The following is a 23,818-nucleotide window of genomic DNA, read 5'->3' on the forward strand; positions in this document are numbered from 1 at the left end:
GTTCATTATTTGTTATTCGCCTACTAGCAAGGGTTTTAAACTTTGAAATATTAAAAATGGCATATTTTACTTTATTCCACTATCCATCTAAACTATGGTTTTATCGTATGGGGCAATTCAACAAACGCACTTCAAATTTTTTTTCTAATTGAGGGCTTTCATAACATTCGAGATGTGGTGTTACAGGAGAATGTGGAAAATACCATGGACAGAGAGAGTAACAAATCAAGATGTTCTGCTGAAGATGGGGAAGGAATGCGAAGTCATAAAAATCATACAAACGAAAAAACTGGAATATCTGGGACACATAATGAGAGGAGAAAAGTACTCTCTGCTTAGACTCATAATCCAAGGAAAAATCTCGGGAAAGAGAAATGTGGGACGTAGGAGGATTTCCTGGTTGCGAAATTTAAGGGAGTGGTATGGGTGCAGTTCAATACAGTTGTTCAGAGCTGCAGCCAACAAAGTAAAGATTGCTGTGATGGTAGCCAACCTACGATAGGAGACGGTACTGCAAGAAGAATGTAACATATACTTGACTGAGTAACGAATATATTTATTTTACAAGGATAGTATAAATAAAATATAAGTTTTAGTTTTTGAAGCAATTATTTGAAAAAGAGAATATTACTACTAGTAGGTACATATTTTTTAACGCAAAAACTGCAACTTGTGTTTCAGGTTTCCTCAAGATAAAAATACGTATGGAATTGATACTCACTTTTTATGGGGTTCTGACTTACTGATTGTTCCTGTATTAAAGGTTAGTAGTGCAGTTATTTATTTTGTGTTCGTAAAAAAATAAAGCTATCCAATTCAGCGAGTCCATCTTAATGGAATAGTGCCATTGGATATTATTATTTTTGTACTTTCTCGTATGTTTCGTCCTGTTCGGTATATGGACGGTATGCGTTCATCTCTATCGACGTACAGTCCATCTAATTTACAAACCGTTGCACGTCATCGGCGTCATAGCCCGTGACGTCACATGATACCAACACGAAATATTTAGGCGGTAGGTGTGTTCTTTTCTAGAATCACTTTGCCGAGTACACTGGCATTACAGCCACTAGACATATTTTATTATATACGCGTAGAAATAATATTTAAAGATTTCTATTAATGTTAACTTAAAGAAATACACAATAATATGTTTCATTTAATTTGTATAAATGCATTATAAAGCGTTTTTATCAAGAATATTTGTTCGGAACACACTGTAACTGTAATCGAACGAAGGTGAAATTTTGGCATAAATTGGTAACACTTATTTGACAGTTGCGATGTTGACACTTTAGTTTTGTTTTTATTATTTACTATTAATTAAACTATGTTGTATTTTTAACAAGCGGCTCGAATTGTTTTTAACAAGATTATTTTTTAACTCTTGTTTTGTTTCTATTTATTTTCATTAAATATTAATTTATTTTGTTGTATACTGTTGTTGTACACTTTTGCAATAATTATGTGACCTATTTGATTTAAAATGGATTCTTAATTCATCTTAAAACTTTTTACAATGAACTAAATTAACTGTTCATTAACCCATTAGATGTATCGAAGATAATGGTTAACTTGTGTGTATTAACAGATCGTGTTTTAGTAGTGGGACAAAAGAAAATTGTAAGCAGAAATAATTGAATAAAAATTTGTATTTGACTAAATGTTTTGTTCTGAAGTGAATGTAAGTTATATTCTTGTGGCATCATTCAAGTGGAAATCAAAGCGTCAAAATAAACTTATTTTAAGATAAAATTGTGGCTTTTCCCAGTAAAAATAGTAATGTATATTTATAATTTCTATTCCGACATTTTTGTTGCTTAAGAGCGATTTTAATTCACGAAGTTGGTACACTTGTGTTGAATTTAGAAGTGATAGGTATCGTTGTTTTATTCTTTGCTCGTTATTTTTCTCAAAATTTGAAAACCTGCCAAACCTGCTCCACCAAATGATCACAATACTTTTTGTGGGTCCAAAACATTGTGGGGAAGATGCCAAATGAATAAATTCAAGCAGTTTTGATGGGAATATAATATATATGTTAACTAAACAAAGTGATAACAACCATCTCCGTAATGTTAAAACATCATTAATGACGTCCAGTAAGTACCTTAACCAAAATAAAAAATGCGAAGGTTAATATGGATAAATATATCTGTTTGATTATCTATACTTACTTCGACGAAAAACACACATATTCAACACTAAATTGGTAAATTTTCTGAATGACAACAGATATACAGATAGCAGGAAACTTATACTCATCCTTGAAAAATATAGTACCAATCACGTGGATTCTTTCAAATGGCAACAGTGCTATTTTGTGATTTACTACTAAACAGATAATCTCGACCTTTTATGAAGTTCCTATTTTCTCAATAAAGCGTGTCCACAACAAATGAATGACTGAAGGGCTAACTTAAAGATCAATATCATCAAAACAAAAAGATTTTCCGCTTTTAATTAGACTATCTGCACGTGCTATTTGAACTTAAGATGCATCATTTAGTTAAACCAAACAATTTTTTGACGTTTAGAATCATTCTGACGTTTCAAACCGTTTGTCTGTTTATTTCGACAAGTCCCGGGGCACAGTTGATAGTGTTTTTGAGTTCTTTTTTCACTTAGATGCGAGCCGAGCTTTTCACTTAGATGTGAGTAGGACTGTACGGTTTCGGGAAGTAGGTTATTTTTATTGTTGAGTAGTTAAGAGAGAACACGTCTTTGCAGGGCGTAATATACGTTTATTCTGATTTTTAAAACGGATGTAAAGTAGATTATTCGAATCACCCTATGGCTTACTCAGGATAAACTTGACTTGGATAATCGTGACACTTTACATTTAGGAATATACACAATAAGTTGACATTTATATAATATACAAACTGTCATCACATCACAGGGGCTAGGCGAAATGATGTGCAGGGACTAGTTGAATTTATGCTCCGTGGAGAGCGATTTAAAAATCGTAACTGTTATGATTTATAAAATAGAAAAGGAAACTGAAGAAAAAGCCGAAGAATGTTGTAATAGAAGAGTAGATGTGATAAAGTGTGAGGGGGGAGTGGATATGGCGTGGGAAAGTAATATCTCAAATGCTCTCCACCACGTCCTTTTCAACAATGCAGATTTTTAGTGAATTCTGCAAATACGCTCGTATGGTGTCTTCCCCTCTCCCTCTTCCCCGCGCATCACGAGATAAATAGCTTAATTTTGTAGAGCAATGTATTTAACTATAACTAACTACTATATCTTTTGATATAAACTTTAAAATTTAATTATACACTTATATATACATAACTCTCATCACATCACAGGGGCTAGGCGAAATGATGTGCAGGGACTAGTTGAATTTATGCTCCGTGGAGAGGTAACTGTTATGATTTATAAAATAGAAAAGGAAACTGAAGAAAGAGCCGAAGAATGTTGTAATAGAAGAGTAGATGTGATAAAGTGTGAGGGGGGGAGTGGATATGGCGTGGGAAAGTAATATCTCAAATGCTCTCCACCACGTCCTTTTCAACAATGCAGATTTTTAGCGAATTCTGAAAATACGCTCGTATGGTGTCTTCCCCTCTCCCTCTTCCCCGCGCATCACGAGATAAATAGCTTAATTTTGTAGAGCAATGTATTTAACTATAACTAACTACTGTATCTTTTGATATAAACTTTAAAATTTAATTATACACTTTTATCTTTGTTTTATTTTTCAAGGAAAACGATGTAAAAGTATCTGCTTATATCCCTAAAGGCAACTGGTACAATTTTTACACCCTCGACGGATTTTATAGCAAAGGTGAAAATTTCACTCTGAATGCCCCTCTTGACACGATACCGTTGCTGGTTAGAGGTGGAGCAATCGTTCCGTTACAGAAACCGAAAAATACTACTACAGACTCCAGGAAGTCAAAACTCGAATTGCTCATAGCGAACGATGAGAGGAAATCTGCTTCAGGTGATCTGTATTGGGACGACGGCGATTCTCTGAGTAAGTATAAAAAACACTGGTATGTGCTGTCTATGGGAATCCAATTAATTTAATATAATATATATAAACTCCTGGACAAAATTAACGCACCACTCATATTTTTCTCAATAATTTTTATTTATTGATAATTTACTGTACGACAAGTTGCCTATGGACCTTGTTTGACAGTGACAGTTGTTATGTAAGCTAATAATAGTCTTGTTTTAACAATAATTTGTATTAAACTTCGTTTTAGACTAAAAGTGAGTTAAATTTTTCATTAAGAGTGCCGATTAAAGCAAAGTGCTTGTGACAAACAAGCTTTTTATTGTGATGTTTTTCATCAATTGCATGTTTGGAAGTTCATTTGCATAAAAATCAAATAAAAAAATGAACCGCCAAAGAAATTTGTCAATAGAGGAGGCAGTGCGAGCATCGACTCTCCTAGATGAAGGATATTCAATGCGATACGTTGCAGGTTTGTTAGGAAGACATCATTCCAGCATAAGTCGCAAGGTGAGGCGATATAATGAAACAGGGTCGTACCATCGAAGGCCAGGACAAGGGAGAAAACGTTGCACTAATCAAATTGATGATCGTTTTTTGAGACAACGTGCTCTCAGAGATAGGAGAGTCACCAGCAATTTGCTAAAAAATGAACTAGCAGATGTTCGAAATGTCGCAATATCATCTCGAACAGTTAGAAGACGTTTACATGAAGCAGAATTGAGCAACAGGAAACCGGCCAAAAAACCCTTGCTTACCAGAGAACACAGGGTTCAGAGATTGAATTTTGCAAGATTGCATCAAAATTGGACCATCGATGATTGGAAACAAGTTCTTTTCTCCGATGAGACTAGAGTAAGCCTAAAAGCTCCAGATGGTCGTGAGCGTGTCTGGCGAAGGCGAGGAGAAAGGTTTGCCAGCTGCAATATCTCTCCTAAAGTACCTTTTGGTGGCGGCTCTAAAATGTTTTGGGGGGGAATTTGCTTTGAAGCTCGTACGGAGTTGGTCCCCATACGTACGAGGTCTATGAATGCCCATTATTACTTAGACAACATTATTATCCAACATGTAATGCCTTTTGCTCCGTTTCTTGGACCTAATTTTTTATTCATGCAAGACAACGCTCGTCCTCATGTGGCTCGACAGGTTATTGGCTACCTAAATGATGTTGATATTCCATTACTAGAGTGGCCACCTAACAGTCCGGACATAAATCCTGTAGAGCATCTATGGGACTATCTCAAAAAAAAGATTCGAAGTCGTAGACCACCTATTGCCAATCACAACCAACTCATTGAGGCCGTTATTGAAGAATGGGAAAATATTCCGCAAGCTTTTGTTGAGCATTTGATATCAAGCATGCCTCGACGCATAAATGCAGTCATAAGAAGTAGAGGAGGGCCTACACGGTATTAGTGTAGATCCAGATGCATTTTATGGTGTTACTTTACTATTTTTTTTTTCTTTTTGTAGTTTGGAGTTATGCTAGCTTATTTACGCATTTCCGGCAAAAACAAATTTTTAAAGAAACAATAGGGCAAATTAAGGTCATAATGGACTTGTTTAAGTCATGTTGGACTTATTTGTAGGTGTTTATTATTATTTCAATGTAACTTAGTTCCATTTTGTGTTTATATTGTAAATATTTAGATTAATTAAAGTGGTGCGTTAATTTTGTCCAGGAGTTTATATATATATATATATATATATATATATATATATATATATATATTAGATGACCCGGTCACGCTTTGCCGTGGCTTGATTATTATACGACTAATATTAGGGTTATTTAACAGAGTTAAGTAAATATGATGAAATCCGTGATAGCATCCCTGGTATATCCAGAGAATTTAAAAATTCTTTTGGATAATTTACGGCTTCGTCTTCATTAACAATACTGTCGACTGATTTAAAAGATATCAGATCACCTGATGACAACTGTTGAATCTGAAAGTTAATTTCGTTAACGTCAACATTTTTCGCCGCCAAAATTGCGCGCTCAATGAACCAATTATGATTCAAGTAATTATTCAGTATAGTCGGGAAGACACTTACAATTAATTCATGTTTGGTCTCAACAAAAGTGCAGAAATTATCTAGAAGTTTGATGCATTGTGTTTTTGGATGCAGTTTTATTTTACCGTTTTCAATATTTAGCAAATGTTTGGAATACATTTGGGCAAATTTTTGGAAAATATTTGCGCTGATGGATCATTTTGCACTTTTATCTTAAGCATCATCATCATAAGTGGCTCGACAATCCGTTGTGGATCTTGGCCTGCTCACAAAGAGTCCTGGGCAACTTGCCTCCATCTTCTGACCCTTAGAATGTGTAGGTCTTCTTCCAAATCATCAATTCATCTTCTTGGTGGTCTATGTTGTAACCTCCTTCAATATCGATTATATTTAGATGTTCGCTGAAATGTTGTGCCCATCTGTTACGAACCGAGTTTTTATCATGTAGAATTTCACCGTTAGTGTCTTTACAAATTTTTAATCGTGGTTTAAATTCTTGACGGCTATTATTTAAGGATTTGTAGTATTTCCTCGTTTCATTTTTATCGAATAAACTTTGTATCTCATTGAGATACAAATCTGTTTGTATTCCCTCTTCCTTCGTCGATGGATACGTTTTTCCTCTCTTCTAAGATGTCTATACTCTTCTTTTTTTCTCCGCGTACAACCTGCGTCGATGGTTTTTGAAAATGCTACGTTCTTTCTATTTGTGGCCATTTCGCACTCATGATCAAACCAATGATTTCTTTTTTCTGACTTGGTTTTGCCCAATATTTCAACCGATTTCTGTAACACAATATCTCGTATATTTGCCCATAGTTAGTTAATGTCCTCTTCTTCTTCTAAGTTTTCTGTCCTTATTTGATCTTCTATTTGCTGTCTGTATACATTTGCAATGTCGGGATCTTTTAGTTTATTAATGTCGATTTTTTCTCTCCTTTTCCCGGTCTCCTTTTTTAAATTGGATATTCTCTCTTTAAATCGTGCTTTAACTAAATAGTGATCACTATCTACGTTTGCTCCTCTAAAAGTCCTAACATCTAATAAGTTAGAGCAGTATCACATCGATGTTTATATGATCTATTTGGTTAATCGTTTCATTATCAGGAGATTTCCAAGTTCCCTTATGTATATCTTTATGGGGAAATCGTGTCCCAGCTATTACCATGTTCTTAGACATCGCAAAGTTTATGATTCTGAGACCATTATCATTAGAGTCTACGTGTAGGCTCTCTTTTCCGATGGTGGGTGAAAATATATTCTCTCTTCCGCCTTTGACATTAAAGTCTCCTGCTATTATTTTGATGTCATTTTTTGGGCACTCATCGTACTCTTGGCCTAGTGCCTCATAGAACATGTCTTTTTCATCATCCTCTTTTTCTTCAGTTGGCGCATGGATGCTAATAATGCTAATATTAGAGAACTTCCCTTTAAGTCTTATTCGACATATCCTATGATCAATAGCTTTGAAAACAATTACACTATGTTTGACCTTGCTGCTTACAATAAATCCGGTACCAAATTCTTGTCGGGTAGGATGTCCACTGTAGTAAATATTGCAGTTATTTTTTTCCAGGATGCCTGAGCTAGTCCACCTCATTTCCTGTAAAGCAATGATATCTGCTTTGGCTTTATTAATTTCTTGTATGAACAAAGCCGTAGCTCCAGGCTGATAAAGGCTTCTTACGTTCCACGTGCAAATTTTTAAATCATTATCCTTATTTCGTTTGCGAGTTCGTCGTAGATTTAACAGTCCGGTTTCTTTCTTTTTAGCTCTCATAACAAAAGATTTTTTACAGGGTTGGGTAGTTAACCCAACGCCAAACCCCCTTTTTGGAGGGCCATTTCACCCGCTCTCGTCAGTTCCCGACCCAACTTTCCACCCGGGTTGGATAACTGATCTTCAGTTGGTTTGCTCGGTTTACAGGGGACACCAGCGTGAAGGTGAGAGTCGGATTTGAATAAAAGAGGCTAATTGGAGTAAACTGGAATCAACTCCTTGTTTTTGCATTCCATCCCTTTATCCCCCACTCTTATCTTAATGATCAATCAAAATGTTTCGACATTTCACCATAAAAACGATTGTGTTACATACATTAATCTCATCCGCATATGTAAAGAGAGGAATAACCAGTAATGTCTGTCGGAAGTCACCAGACAGTAGTAATACTGAAAAATTCCAGAATTATTGCGAAAGTTGTAATGAGTCACCATTAGTCGCTAGAGAGTTAAAAAAATACCTTATGTGCGTCTTTGTAAACCGGATTCCTTCTGAATTTTTTGATTATTTACCTGGATTATGTCGAATATTATTCAATCTATATAAAAACCGGTTATTCTTATGGAATTATGATCTAAGCTGTATTTTATAGAATGTCATAACAATTGTACAATAAGTAATTAAATAATGAATATAAATTGAATTGTGAGTTGAAGTAATTAAATAATGAATATAAATTGAATTGTGAGTTTACTTCTCGTTTTAATATGTCCTTATATTTTTTAGATTCTTACAAAGAAAAACAGTATTCATCACTCATGTTCGAACTCGAAGAAAACACCCTACGTTCCTATGCTACTTTCATCGGATCTGAAATACCACCGAATCTCGACAGAATTGCTGTACTGGGAATTGAAGACAATGTGAAAGAAGTTGTGGTCAACGGTGCTAGTCATAAGAATTTCGATTACAATTCTACAAATAAGGTAATGTATGATTTTAAATACATATAATTTTTTAATAGATTTCACATCTTCAGTTTACTTTTCTAAGTAATAAACTCAAGGGCCAACATGATATGTTATGATTTGAAACACAACACGATACCATCAAAACAACAAGGTTATTGTAATATGTAAACGTGTAAAATGAAGAGTCAGAGCTATGACAGGAAAAACTTGTGACATACAAAATAAGAGAGTAATGCATCGTTATATCTCTTTAGTTGTTTGAATTTGGTACCATTTGTTTCAATTTTACTTTGAGCAATATTAATGTACATATAATAATTTTCATATCATACTAGATATATCATACTTCATAGACTTTAGGAAGGCCTTTGACCGAGTGCAGCATATGAAGTTAATAGATGAATTAAAAAACATCAATTTAGACAAAAAAGACATTGAGTTTATTAAGGCTATATACTGGAACCAGAAAGCAGTAGTAAAGGTGAACGATATAGAAACAAATAATTTACCGATTGCGAGAGGGGTTAGGCAAGGATGCGTCTTGTCTCCGACGCTTTTCAACGTGTACTCACAGGTCATATTCAGAAAAGCCTTATGGGAAAGAAAAGAGGGAATAAGAATTGGTGGAGAAATCATAAACACCATGAGATTTGCAGATGACACGGTAATTATGGCTGAGAGTATAGAAGAACTACAAACTTTACTAGATGCAATAAATAGTGAATGCATTCAAATGGGACTTGACATCAACACAGATAAGACCAAATTTATGATAGTATCAAGGAGTCCAATAAATAATGAACAACTAACTCTTGGTGGACAGCAAATAGAGAGAGTGACAAAATATAAATATCTGGGAGCTTACATCAACACAGAATTAGATCCAGACCAAGAGATCCGGGTACGAATAGAAATGGCAAGGGCAGCGTTCTTAAAGTTCAAACAATTGTTCTGTGACAAAAATCTGAATACTGTGCTGAGACTGAGGTTTGTTGAATGTTACGTCTGGTCGCAACTATTGTACGGGGTAGAAACATGGACACTAAAAGCGCAAATAGTTAAAAAGATTGAAGCCTTTGAACTTTGGATATACCGGAGAATATTGAGAATTCCATGGACTGCCAGGGTCACCAATGAGGAAGTGCTGAGAAGGATGGGTCGAGACAAAAAATTGTTGAGAACGATAAAAGTACGCAAGACTGCATACCTTGGACACATACTAAGAAATAATAAATATAGTCTTCTGCAGGTCATCATGCAGGGTAGAGTCGATGGCAAAAAGGGAATAGGTAGAAAGAGGAAGTCATGGCTGCGAAATATTCGAGACTGGACAAACATGACTGTAGACGAATTATTCCACGTTGCAAAAGACAGAGAAGTTATTTTTTTTTTGTGTGTTGGGTGTTAAGAATAAGTTTAAGTTTCTAGGGTCACCACGCTTGTCCCCCAGCCGTCATCTTGCCGTTCAGAAAATTTTATCAGATTGTAGCAAATTTAATTGTCTACTAAACTAAAAATGTTTGAACAAATTTTATTTTGGCCTTATAACTTTTTTTCTGGTCATTTAAAAATAAAAAAGATATCAGAGTAATATTAATAGGGTTTTTCGAGAGATAATATTGAACATAATTATATATTTAAAAAGTTGTTTTCTAGCTGCTATTTTCCAGCTATTATTTTTTCATTTTCTTTGATGGTCCAGGCTGCGGTTCAGGATCTAATTCAGTATCGCAGGTGAATGTTTGCGGAAGAACGGGAGTTAGCATTGGCCCCATTGTGGGTAATTCATCTTCGAATTTTTCGAATAATTTTGACATTTCCATGATGTTACTGCAGGTTTCAACAGAACAATTGAGGCACAATGCAGAGCACTTGAGGCCTGCTTTTCGGCAACCACACATACTTACACAGTTTCTCTTGCATCTGCAGATAATTAATTTCAGAAGTTTGGGGGTTTGGAAAGTTTTGATTGAAATTCAAATGTTTCCATGCTTTTTCCAGCCCCAATCTTAAGGATCGCTGTGTTTCTTGGTAAGAAAATCTAAGATTGTGAAAACCAGCTGCATGTTGTGTTGGCGGAAACGATGATAAGTTAAATATTTTTTAAACGAGCGAGCACAGATGGCTCGGCTTTCTTACTGAGAAATAATGCTGTGCCATTAGCCAACTCAAGATGTTTCTGTAAAATTTTGATGAATTTAAGTTTTCCGATCCTCTAATTAAGGAAAAAAATTAAAGCAGCTAAGGAAATCTATTTGATGAAACAATGTAAAGAGATAGAAGAACTAGAAACAAAATATGATATGAGAAATATGCTCAAAAAAATAAGAGAAGTGACTGAAATGAGTCGAAATAGACAGCAAGCACACATAAAAGACAAAAAAGGAATACTACTAATAGATTTACCAGAGAAATTAAGACGATGGGAGGAGTACGTTAGAGAACTTTTCCAAGATGAAAGAGGTGAAATGCAGAAAATACAAGAATTAAATCCTTTAGAGAGGCAGTAGATCACGATAGATGAAATCAAATATGCTATTAAAAACTCTAAAGACAATAAGGCAGCTGGATTAGATGAAATGCCAGTAGAACTGTTAAAACTAGTGGAAGAGGATAACTTGGAAGTATTGGCAGATTTATTCAACACGGTGTACGATACGGGAATAATACCACAAGAGTGGCTACAGTCAGCATTTATAACCATCCCTAAAAAACAAGCAGCAAAAGAGTGCTCTGATGATCGAACACTGAGTCTCATAAGTCATACTTTAAAAGTACTGCTGAAAGTAATACATAAGAGAATATACGAAAGGGTAGAGGAGGATATTAGCGAGACGCAGTTCGGGTTCCGAAATGGAATGGGTACTCGAGAAGGACTATTTGCCATCAACATATTGATTCAGCGATGTCGGGATGTAAACGTTGATCTACACTTGTGCTTTGTTGACTACGAAAAAGCTTTCGATAAAGTAGGACATGGGTAACACTCAAAAGAAATGAAGATCTGTAGAAGAGTTAGACAGGGATGTGTTTTATCGCCACTTTTGTGTAACTTATATTCTGAAGAAATTTTCCAAAACACGCTCAATAATATCAAAGCGGGAGTTACCGTTAACGGAAAATTAATTAACAACTTACGATATGCAGACGACACTGTGATCATAGCAACGAGTATAGAAGATCTACAACATCTTATCGAAAGCTGTAGATTCAGCCTGGTCGACACTAAAACTCACTTCTGATAGAGCACACTTTTGAGAAGGTCTATTAAGTTTGTTTTGTTCTTTTAATTACAAAGAAATTTATCTTCGGATAAGGTTGGTGTGGTGATCTTATTAAATTTTATTTCTAGTGCATATTAAAGTTATTGGTGCGACGCAAGCGCACGAGATGGGGTAAGTTTTGTGGTGGCGTAAAGGGTCGATCATAAATTCATAATATCATAGGAATGTTAAGAAAATGATAACTTGATTTAAAATGATATGAATGATGGGTTTAAGATTCGTTCCTGGTTGTATTAGAAGTAAATTACCTAAATTAAGTTTCTCGAAGTACTAGGTAGTCACTGCTTCACCACTTATACCAATTATATCGCTGAAATTATATATTCTAAAGTAATTAGTTTCTTATGTTAGTTCATTTTGCAGCTTTTCCATATGCTTCTTTTGAAAATACTTAAAATATACACACATAGTCAAATGAGGTCTAAACTTTGAATAACCTTGTTTATGAATTTTATTACATAACTAACAAATAACCCTCTTATAAATGTTACAAAAGTAACCAAGAGCTTGAAAAGACTACCTTATTTTCTTTAGATTTGTGGTTTAATGAAATCAGACAAGTTATGTTATGATATGTTGCCTTTGTATTTCTTTTGTGTGAGGCTCCACCCGAATGGTCCACACGAATGAAGGCTTATTCTTCTAATTACGATTTTTTTTAAATGGCTTTGTATATAAAACATCTAATTAGGATACAGATGTACTTCACAAAGTATGTAGAGATTAAATTTAATATAGCAACTACAATACATTAATTTTTTTTTCTTTTTCAGTACTTAAATATCGACAAATTGGATATACCTCTGCAATCTCCTCTGGTTATTTCGTGGAAATAACAACTCAAATATTATTATATAAGTATATTTATTATTTTTCTTCTGTATTACTCATTTTATTACCATATTTTGAACTTTTATTGTAGAAATATTACGCATAATTTTTTTCTTAAAAGTAAGAACTTATTTCTAATTCTTTTCAAACATTTCTAAAATGGAGATTTTTATGGGAAATGGTAACTTTACACTCGTTTTAAAGAATTAATAATCTTTCATTTATTTAACTAAAAAAAATAATAAAAGTTGATGATAAAAGTCCGTGATGACTGATTCTGCATCATTTAAAAAAAGGCGTAGGGGGTAGCTTTATCGAATTGACTAAATAAAAGCAAGACGTATGCGAATACTTTTAAAAACAGATGACTTAATAATGTATAGTGTAGTGAACTCCTTGCGAGTTATTCCAAGATACAGTAAATCGATATATTATGAAAGGCCCTGTTATTCTTTTGTTCAGTGTTAGCTGATTGAAAAGCAGTTACCTACTATTCCATAATTAACTTTACCAAACCTTTGAAAAGCCCTCCAGCTGGCACCGACTCAGACATGCCGATATTGCCTATTGGTGATTATTTTGTTCAATTTTTATAACTTGCCTTTCACAGCAATTATATCAAGTACATAGGTTTTTCTGCTTTGGTGTTTATATTTGACTTTTATATTTTGAAGGAAGCTTGAATTTTCCTACCGTTAAAACTTGTAAATGATCCAAAAATTGTGAACTGCACACCCAAATCAGTTATAATTCATGAAGTCGCTATTTTTAATAAGCCTATTAATGAACATAAAGGAAGAGGATTTTAAGATTCACAAACATGTTTATGTGGAACCAAATATAACAATGATAAAAGCTTCAAGGAATAAAACCATCTCTGTAAATTAGAATATGTATCTATATCTCAGCTTTATTCATCCCCCTAATTATCCTAAAATACTTCCATGTTATCACCTAATTTTATCTTTTTCATTGCTACATTTATCTTCTTCGAGCTTGTGTTTTTTTTTTGGGTAGTTCTCCTGTCGTGTGTGTTGTATTTATCGCGTTTCTTGTCCTCTCCTGTTTTCCCAAGATCTACACTGTACGAAGATGAAATATATTATTCCACCTTACATCTTTGTATCAAATGTTTTAACCTAAAAATTTCTCTTTTATTTTAGCTGTTTCTTTTCCGACATCTCTTTGTTTAATTTTCTCACTAATTCACTTATTTGTCCTTTCATGCTTTAGTTTCATACAGAATGTCCTTAAATATTCTTCAAAAAAGAAAACTATAAATTCTTGTTCTTAAAGCACCTTATCCAAAATGTTTTCTTTAAAGATGACGCCCCAACATCAGTTTAATTGAAATATCTTCAACATGGCTGTCTTATTTAGTGATTACATTATATATTTTTATTTGGTGGAATGTACAAAAGCGATGGTGAAATACGTTTTTTATTTGCCGTCATAAGCGGTTCGTTTAGGAGGGGTATGGTATATTTTTATTCATAACTTTTTGTCTTTCAAAATTCCATCATTTTGACATAAAATTTAACAAATTTATTTTTTTTTAATGGTGCTCTTATCTGAAATCTTTATGACCTACAATTTGTTTAATTTCCATGGCTATCTTTCACAATTAGAAATGAATTTATTTATCAATGTAATTCTATGCATTGATACATGAAAAGTACAAATCAATTTTTCTCGAAAATTGTGCGTCGGCGTCGTAGGGACAGACCAAGCAATTCCAGAATATTAGAACAATTCATAAGACCATTCAAACCTTATATAAAAATATGAGATCAGTCTTGACCCTTAACCTAAACAGTGGAAGAAAATGTAAGATGTTGTTAAGATCTTGACCTCAAAATCTCAATTTCCAAGAACCTAATCATTATCATCATCATCCAGCCTTCATTTATCACGTCCACTGCTGGACATAGGCCTCCCTTAAACACCTCCATTCTTTGCGAATTTGTACACTTTGTTGCCAATTTTTGGTGATACGCATGATGTCGTCAGCCCAACGTGTAGGTGGTCTTCCTCTACTATGTTTGTTTGCTCTTGCCCTCTAATTTGTGATTTTACTTGTCCATCGTGAGTCATTCATTCTCGCTACATGGCCTGCCCAGTTCCATTTTAGTTCCGCCATGTGTTCCACAACATCAGCAATACTCGTCCTTCTTCGCAGATCTTCGTATCTTATTTAGTCCCACAACGTCACTCCCAGCATAGACCGTTCCATTTGTCTCTGTGTCACTCACAATTTCGAAGCTGTAGTCTTATTTTGTCAGTTTCTGCCCCATAGGTCATGTTCGATAATACGCTTTGGTCAAATACTTTTCTTTAACTCAGCAGGGATAACCAAACATGCGAAATCCAATGACGAATTACTTTAGCGTGGGCAGCCTTTGGAAAACTGCGAGACACACTTAGGGCCACCATACCAATTAGCCTCAAAAGAAAAGAAAAATTTCCAAGACAAGGTTCTCAAAAACAGTTTCTGCGCTGCTTCTACAGAATCGATTTGGCACTGGTAATAAGGTGACCAAACAATTGAGGCATAAGATAGGATACTACGTACCAGAGTCAAATAAAGAATCCTATAGGCCATAACTGAAAATTCAGTTGAGGTCCTTATCACAAATCCCAAGCTACTCAGATCCCGATCTGTAATATCTCTTGACTCTTGACTATGAGTCAAATACCAAGATCTCGAATTTTACTCCCTCTACATAAAATATTTGAATGTATCTGATAATCAAAGTCAATACATGATCTAGACTTAAAAAGGTTATATTAAAACATTTATTTCAACGACCATCTTTATAATGAGTTATTATGAGTTAAGTATTCCTGTCTATCTCCATATACAGTTTAAGATCATCAGCAAAGAGTAAAAATTTAGCACGCTTAAATATTATAGCTATATCATTAATGGATAGGTGGAACAGTAAAGGTCCCAAATGAGACCCTTGACGGACAACAGAGGAAACAAAAGATTTTATCTTCACATATTGAACTCGATTACTCAGATAACTAGCAACCTATTATGGTTAGGGACGATAGGAGAGAAATTCCGGAGGAGGATGGGACTTACGGAGAGTTGTAAAACCAGAATGAAGATGTAATATATATTTTCATTATTAGTTCGAAAGTATATTTAGTGCGTTTTAATCTGATATGCAGTATTCAATTAGATACTTACGTATTTTAATTCTTAGTAAGTGATTGCTTGTACTAAATCTTTTTCTCAAGCGGATTTGTTCATTAGATTAGTATCAATCGAATTTTATTGTTAACCTATTCGTTAGTCTATTAAAGCAGCTTACAGATGTAGTTAAGAGGAGAGAATGACAGGATGACTACACTAATACCTTATTAAGGAGTGCTAAAACCAAAAAAATACCATAAAAATGTTGACCATGGTGATAATTAAATCCGCATGGGAGAATCAGTGTAATAGATTCATTCAATCCATGTTTAAAAAAATATTGTACTAAACCGATCCTCAAGACTTTTTTTGACGAGCCAATCCCGATAAAATATCTCCTATTTACTTCAACTCAATCTTATTGTGAAATAATTTCTAAATATGCAAATTCTATTAATGAAATACGCTCAATTTGAGGATCTTATAGTTGTTAGGAAGGACACATATTGAAGCTTTTGATTCCTTCTTAGAGAATAGGGGATTTCAAATCATTAAAAACACTATTTTAAAGAATGTTTACAAAACTACAATTAGTTTGAATTAATGTGAATACAATTGATCATTTGAAATAAACAACATTATTTATAGACGAAGAAATAAAGAAAAAAGAATACAATTTCACTGTTTATAGAAAATATGGCCTCCCTTGGCTTTTATTATTTATTAATCGCGTTTTGGTATATAATCAACAAGTATGTTATAGTTTTCTAATACTTGCTGGCAGTGGTGGCTGGTGATAATTTTGTTCAGGGAGGCGCTGATTCGAGAACACAAACAAACTTTCTTAAAATTAAACTCAAACTTTCCTTAAATTGTTGTTGAAGTCGGAAATTTCTCCCTTAAAAGTTGTTTCGATGACAAGCACATCAGCAAGTTTTTTCGATGGACAACTCAGCAAGTCTTTCCGTTTCTGCAGTTGCCATTGGCGTCGTTATTAAAATATCAAAACTTTACTTATTTCGCAAAATGTTCAATCCAAACCACATGACACTATTAAATTTAAAGTTCATAAGCAAATGAGAGTACATTTTTTAAGGTCATAAGCAACCGAATACATTTTCGATTTTTTGTGTTATTTCTGGCAGCGAGTAAAATATTGTCAATTCCAATTTGAGGGCATATTCTCCCACAGCTTTGTAATGAACTGTTGTTTTCATGTTATATATTTTGGGATTTCCGGACTCAATATTTTCAAAATATTCCAGGATGCTGTGTCGATTTTCAAATACAGTTTGTATCACACTATGTCAACCTTTTTCTCACTGTAGAAGTGCTTAATGTCCACACGTGGGCATTTTGAAAACGTGTTTGGATTGCTCTAGCCATAAAGAACCGATTTTGCAAAATCCGTTGTAAAGAACGGTCTTCTCTGGCCGTCGTGATTCTTCTCGCGCCTGATACTGGTCGTCGTTCGTGAGATCCAATGTCTACGAATCGTTGGTATGTTTTTTGGACCATACAACAACTGACTCCAAGCTGTCTGGCCACTTCTCTTTGACTCATTCCATTATCAATCACAGTAACAATTTGAAAAGATCTAGCAAATCTCTCAGCCATAGTTTTAAATTTAAAAATTGCACAAGTACACTCTTTGAACAACTATACACTAATGAAAGATTTTTGAAAAACAGAACAGCCATATTCCAAAAAAGAAAACAACTTACAACACCTGCATTCTCCGTAATCATTTATTTCCCTTATTAAGGATTCGTGTCTTGTTGTCTTTTTCTTCCTTTTACATTTTCATTTTGTGTTCACTTTAATCTTCCCAATGTCAAAGTTTTACATTTTTGACAGCTGTTAAAATTACACTACTTACCTTGACAATCTATCTCAATGACGATTGTTCACCCAAAGTAAAAATATTAGTGCACATTATGAAATTGTTGTCTATCCTCAAGAATGAGTTCATAAAGCGCTTTAGTTCAGCTTACTTCAGCAAAAACTCAATTAAAAAAAAAACAAAAATACATTTCATCTGTAGCTCAGTATGTGTCATTATTCACCGACTGTCAAAACTTATCACTAAAATGACATAAATGTGTTGCCAACTGCTAAAAAAGTAAAATTGTGTTCACATTAATTCGCACAATACTATACTTAAACGGTGTACTTTTACGTTTTGCCAAGTTTATCGTTTAAATGTACTTTATTATACAATATATACCTATTGTTGATAAGTGTAAACAATTTACCACGTCATATTAAAGTTAAAGAAATGTCTGTGTTAAGCCAAAGTTCTATGTAAGTTCGTTATCCATTAGATGCCAAATTTTACGAAGAAAATTATTTAATGTTACCTGATAGATGCTAAAATTAGTTTTAGAATTAGATATATGGATAAGGTGAAAATATTGTGATTTTATTGCTCAATGACAATGTTTAATTTTAACTAAAACGTTTGTGACTGGCTGTGTTGTCAAATAAGGGACTATTGCATAGTGCTGAGAAGTGGTGCTTTTATCTTACAACTTAACGCAATTTGTGCTCTATATTTGGAGCAGAATCAGATCAAAATATTAAATAGAGAAACAGTATGAAAGGAAAAACAGTACAATCTCGTTAATAAATTAAATCATAGTTTCATCATATCGGTAAAAACGTTTGTAATTAATTAAGATGTAGAACCTTTAGTGTGCCCTAATTTTTTACCCAAAAATGATTTTTTATGTAAAAAAACCTAACCTAATCTTTACTCAACGATAGACACTCACCTCCAGTCAACTTATCGAAAGATTAGTTTCTCTTTGACTTCTTATAGCTGGTATAAAATAAATCTCTCTCACCATATATTAATTATTATCCCTAACTTGAATTTCAATATTACACTCGCAAAATACTATTTACGTAGTGTGTATGGTTCTGATCAGAGCTCGACAAAAAAAGGAACATCCAACGGTTTTGGATTGTTAAACTTTGCAGTGAATCAAATCAAATCAAAAGAACTAGTTTTACTAAAGGTACTGATTACTTTCTGTTTTTATCCCTACGAGGGAAGGCTTCTCTAATTAAATTTCTTCATATAAGTTTTTTATCTTGGTAGAGTATACATTTAACACAATAAAACAATCAAATTAGTTACTTATTTGACAGCAGAGCTATCTCTTTGATAATATTCTCCATCCATCATTAAATATTTTAAGTAGTTAAAAATTTGTCATGTCTGTGCGAAACGTATATGTTTAGAAATTAATGTCGGAAGTAATGATGTTCGAAACTTATTTTTTGGAACCAGTGTATACATATCGTAAAATAACAAAATAAATTTTGTTTCAACGTGACTGTATTTTTATTGGAAGGTGGAAGCGCAGCTTTCATATCGCGGGCTACGGATGGAGTGGTGGATCGCACACAGGTATGAAAAAAATAACCGACTGTAACGACAGATCGCGCGACCACACACTACGTGGAGTAGTAACGCAGTCCTATGAGTGTTTATTAATAAAATATAATAAAATAGAATCGAATCTATAAAATGAAACGAAATAAAATAAATAAATTAAATTAAATACCATCGCTTCGTACTTATACGATAAGAAAGTTATGCTTTTCCTCCTCGGTTTCTACCGGAGTGCCAAATCCGGTTTTTTTAGATTGAATATTTAAGTTATCATAAAAGAAAATTGTATCTGTGTACAGATTTTGGATTCCTCTATGCTATATGGAAACCCGTTGAGAGAGAGCTATTGAAACTAATTCGACGATTGCCACATAAGTTATATCCATTCTCCTTGTTGAAAGCAAGAGACAACGACATAACAAAACAGAAAGAGCCACCTACAAGTGAGAGCCGATATCCGAGAAGAAATCTTACAAAAGTGGCAAAACCAATGTGAGATAAAAAGGATAAAAATACTGGGTGTTTTTTAGATTGATAGAACTTTAAGGTGGTATGTCACAATGTTAAAATTTATATACTTTTTAGGTACAGTTATCGTCACTATTTTAAAACAAATCTTCACCTTATGGTTATTGACGTGAACTGTAAACTTTCTATTTTAATGATATCTAGTTAAAATTTCCAAAGAAGGCGGTAAATTTTTCATAACTGTACTTAAATGAACCCATGTTATAACTTACTTGGTAAACTGCCTAAAATTTGGTATTGTGTAATAATTTTTGAACTTAGGTACAAAATAACTAGGTTAAATGATTAACTATCCAAAAAGCTTTATTTTAAGCAAACGTAAATTACTTCGTACTGCCGTAATTTTTAAATTAACTTTACCTACAGATAAAATTACAATTAAAATCTGCAAACTGGGGATTTTGTTGGTATTATAGTAACAAGTTTTCATTTTGGTAGGGAGAAATTAGTTCGGCTGTCCCTTCTTGGCAAATAAGTTCACGTGTTATTTAATAGAAGGTAACAGTGATGTTTTAAATGGCGACAGATGTGCGTTTGCCAAATTTAAGAAAAATCTGCAAAACATTGAAAACGAGTTTTGTGGTTATGCAGTAACCATGGAAATACGAATCACGTAGTTTTGTTTAGCAGAGCAGCCTCTCCAGTAAAAATTTTGGCCTCGTTTGACCTAGTAGTAGTATTAGAAACACTGTTCTTATAAATAAATAGTAACTCAATCTTCATTCACTTGAGAATTAGCATAATCCCCTTTTTGATCATTATTTACTTGTATTTCAAACAGTTGTAAATTTTGTTTATATTTCATTAGCTTTTCCTATTCTCGTAATTTTCTACGCAAAAAAGAATGAAGAAAAATATGATTATTTTTATTATATTTTAATTTGAAAAATCAGTAAACGTTTGAAATTAATTAAAAATGTGTATAGTAGGATAAATACACTTTTTAGTGTTTATGTCTTTATCAATACTTGTTAAAAAATATTCAGTCAACCAATATTAGGAAACAAGACTGCTATACACTATTTAAAATGGTTTTAAAACAAAAAAACAACACTCAAAATCAAAACAACTTAACCTCAAAGGTAAATAAACAACAACACAATACAAAAATTATATCGAATTATCCAATCCGAAAATTAGAATTTGTAAAACTTCCAACTAATATCAACTTTCATTGATGAATACTGCCGATTGAGAGCGAACTGTACCGATCGTAAATACCAGTACTTGGCATCGCTGGCAACAAGGTCGCTGTTTAGAGAATTAAATCTCAAGAAAATTAAAATATTAGGATACGATGTACGTGCTGCCATCTACTCAAAGAATTTTTAAACGTTAGTAATTTGCATGCCACTCATTTTAACTGCGGCGTGAACATACCTCCTTAAGTTGACAATGCTATTTTTGATGACAGCTATAAATTTATGTTTAGTTTGGTTTGTCTTGTCAACATGAATAGACGGACGTCTGCTTCGAAATTGTGCAAATTTATTTTGAAACTCATGGTTGTATTAGAAATACGTATCGCTTACTCATCATTAGCCGTTTTGAGTCCACTGCTGGACATAGGCCTCCCGTAAGTAATACCAATGCATTTTATCTTGAGCACCCTGAATCCAGTTGTGCTGAATGCGCTTGATGTCATCTGACCACCTCGATTACGATAAGCATCGTGTCTAGGTCTTCATTCCAGAATTTTCTTTTCCATCTTCCACCTTCCATCTTTTAATCTGGCAACATGCCCCGTCCAGTTCCATTTCAATGTTGTAATCCTTTGAACTGCGTCAGTTACACCAGTTTTTCTCCTAATTATTGTATTTGATACTCTGTCTCTGATGGATATATTCAGCATTGACCTCTCCATCGCTCTCTGTGCCACTTGTATTTTATTGATTACTTTTCTGGTAAGGGTCAATGTTTCTGCTTTATACATTAGAACTGGGAGTACACATTGATCAAAGACCTTCCTTTTCAAACATGGGAATATCTGATCTAAAGACTTCTCTCAGTCCTATTCTCCTGTTTAGCTCCGTTGTTTGATTATCTCTTCCTAATTTAATCTCGTGGTCCAGATATTTATTAGGTTAGTTGAGATGTTTTTCGCCAGTACTAGGTTGGTCATATATTGTGTTTTAGAGAAATTAATTTTAAATCCAACTCGTGTACACGAGCTCTGAAGGTCTTGAAGAAGCTGGCAGGCATGATCTACCCGGTCTGCAATAAGGACTATGTCGTCTGCAAATCTCAAGTTGTTCAGAAATTCTCCATTTATGTTGACTCCAATATTCTCCCAATTATTGTTTCTCATAGCACTCTGCAACAAAGCGGTGAATAGCTTAGGAGAGATGGTATTTCCTTGCCAAATACCCCTCTCGAAGGGAAATGTATTTGTGTTGCCATAATACATTCTAACTGCAGCTGTTGCGCTATTATATATATTCCAAAGAAGAGTTGTGTACCTATGATCAATACTGCACTCTGTAAGAGCTCTTAACGTGGAGCTATGCTGGACTGAGTCAAACGCTTTCTCAAAGTCTACAAATATTAATATCAATGGCTAGTTGTATTCTGTAACTTTCTCTATTAAGGATTTTATTACTTGTAGGTGGTCATTCATTCCAAAGCCACTCCTAAATCCGGCCTGCTCTAATAGTTGGTGAAAAACCAACTTAGGTTCCAGTCTGTTAGTAATTATTCTCATAAAGAGCTTATATAAATGAGATAACAAGCTGATAGGTCTGTAGTTTCCAATTTCTGTTACATCTCCTTTTTTGTGTAATATTATCATAATGGCATTATTCCATTTTTCTGGTGCAACTCCTTCAAAGAGGCAGGCATTATAAAGTGTTTTTAAAGCTTTTATTACGCATTCGCCTCCTAATTTTAGCATTTCACTTACAATGCCATCTTCTACAGGTGATTTGCTGTTCTTCATACCTTTCAACGCTGATTCGATTTCCTCTTCGGTTATATCTGGAAGTTCCTCTTATCCTTGATTTTGTATGGCTGGTATTTCCACCTTTGGAATGTGAGCATCTCGACGATATAATGTTCTATAGTACTCTTCGATAATTTTCATAATTTCTTGTTGTTCATATACAGCATGTCCTTGTCTATTTTTTAGCTTATAAATGTTCCTGGTTCCTGTCTTCAACTTTCGTTTTAGAACTTTAAGGCTTTTATTTTGTTCTATGGTATTAGTTGTTTCTTTAGTGTTAAAATCCCTTATATCTTTCGTAACAGCTTTTGAAATGGTTTTATTTAAATTCCTCAGCTCTGCGATGTTCACTGTGTGCTTATCTTTCATTCCCCTTGTTTTTGCATTAGGTTCCTTGTGTCTTCTGTAAGTTTTTCATTTTTCCTTGTTTGCTTAACTTGACAGTTCTTCAATATCGGTTTTATCTTGCACGTCATTCTGAAGGTTTCTATCTATTTCTTCCTGGTATGCCCTTGTATTAGTAATCGCAGTGAACGTAACATTTTTAGTCCTTTTTACCATATTTCTTCGTTTCTTCTTTACGTCCAAGGCTACCTTCGCTCTAACCATTCTATTATTCAGTCACTTCCGGTTGAAAATTGATTTCATACAGTTATGTCTTGAACAGCGTCTTCTTTTTTAAGTAAAGATATCGTGTACTACATCAATTTTAATATCCATATAACCATTCATCAGAGCAATTAATTCGTTACACCGTGGAAAATTTTCACTCCACGTTTACTCTATCTAAATCATATCACGTATCCACAGAGATACCTTTAAGCGCGCACATAACAAGTTATTGCTGTTGTAGAACGTAGCATAGAGGAAGACCCACAAGAGTGCATCCTTTATCGTGAACAAGAATGGGAGCTGGGCCAATTTACTTTATAGTAGCTTGTGGAATTTTTATATGGCCGTTTTGTTTATTGACTTAGTCATTCAACCCAAAGTAACCTACATCGCTAAACAA

At 33.9% G+C, this 23,818-nt stretch overlaps 1 protein-coding gene across 2 annotated transcripts in view; it reads left to right on the forward strand.

Moving 5' to 3' along the window:
- The window catches only part of LOC140439338 (lysosomal alpha-glucosidase-like), a 48,157-nt gene extending 28,876 nt beyond the window's left edge, over positions 1-19,281 (forward strand). For both annotated transcript variants that reach the window (XM_072529183.1, XM_072529184.1), the window contains exons 13-16: positions 682-763; positions 3,715-3,988; positions 8,499-8,698; positions 12,741-19,281. In XM_072529183.1, coding sequence (XP_072385284.1) covers positions 682-763; positions 3,715-3,988; positions 8,499-8,698; positions 12,741-12,803 — 619 coding nt within the window. In that variant the 3' untranslated portion in view covers positions 12,804-19,281. The remainder of the gene's footprint in view (positions 1-681; positions 764-3,714; positions 3,989-8,498; positions 8,699-12,740) is intronic.
- Positions 19,282-23,818: the final 4,537 nt, after the last annotated feature.

The sequence above is a fragment of the Diabrotica undecimpunctata genome, chromosome 4 (genome assembly GCF_040954645.1).
Source record: "Diabrotica undecimpunctata isolate CICGRU chromosome 4, icDiaUnde3, whole genome shotgun sequence".
NCBI classification, from domain to species: Eukaryota; Metazoa; Arthropoda; class Insecta; order Coleoptera; family Chrysomelidae; genus Diabrotica; species Diabrotica undecimpunctata.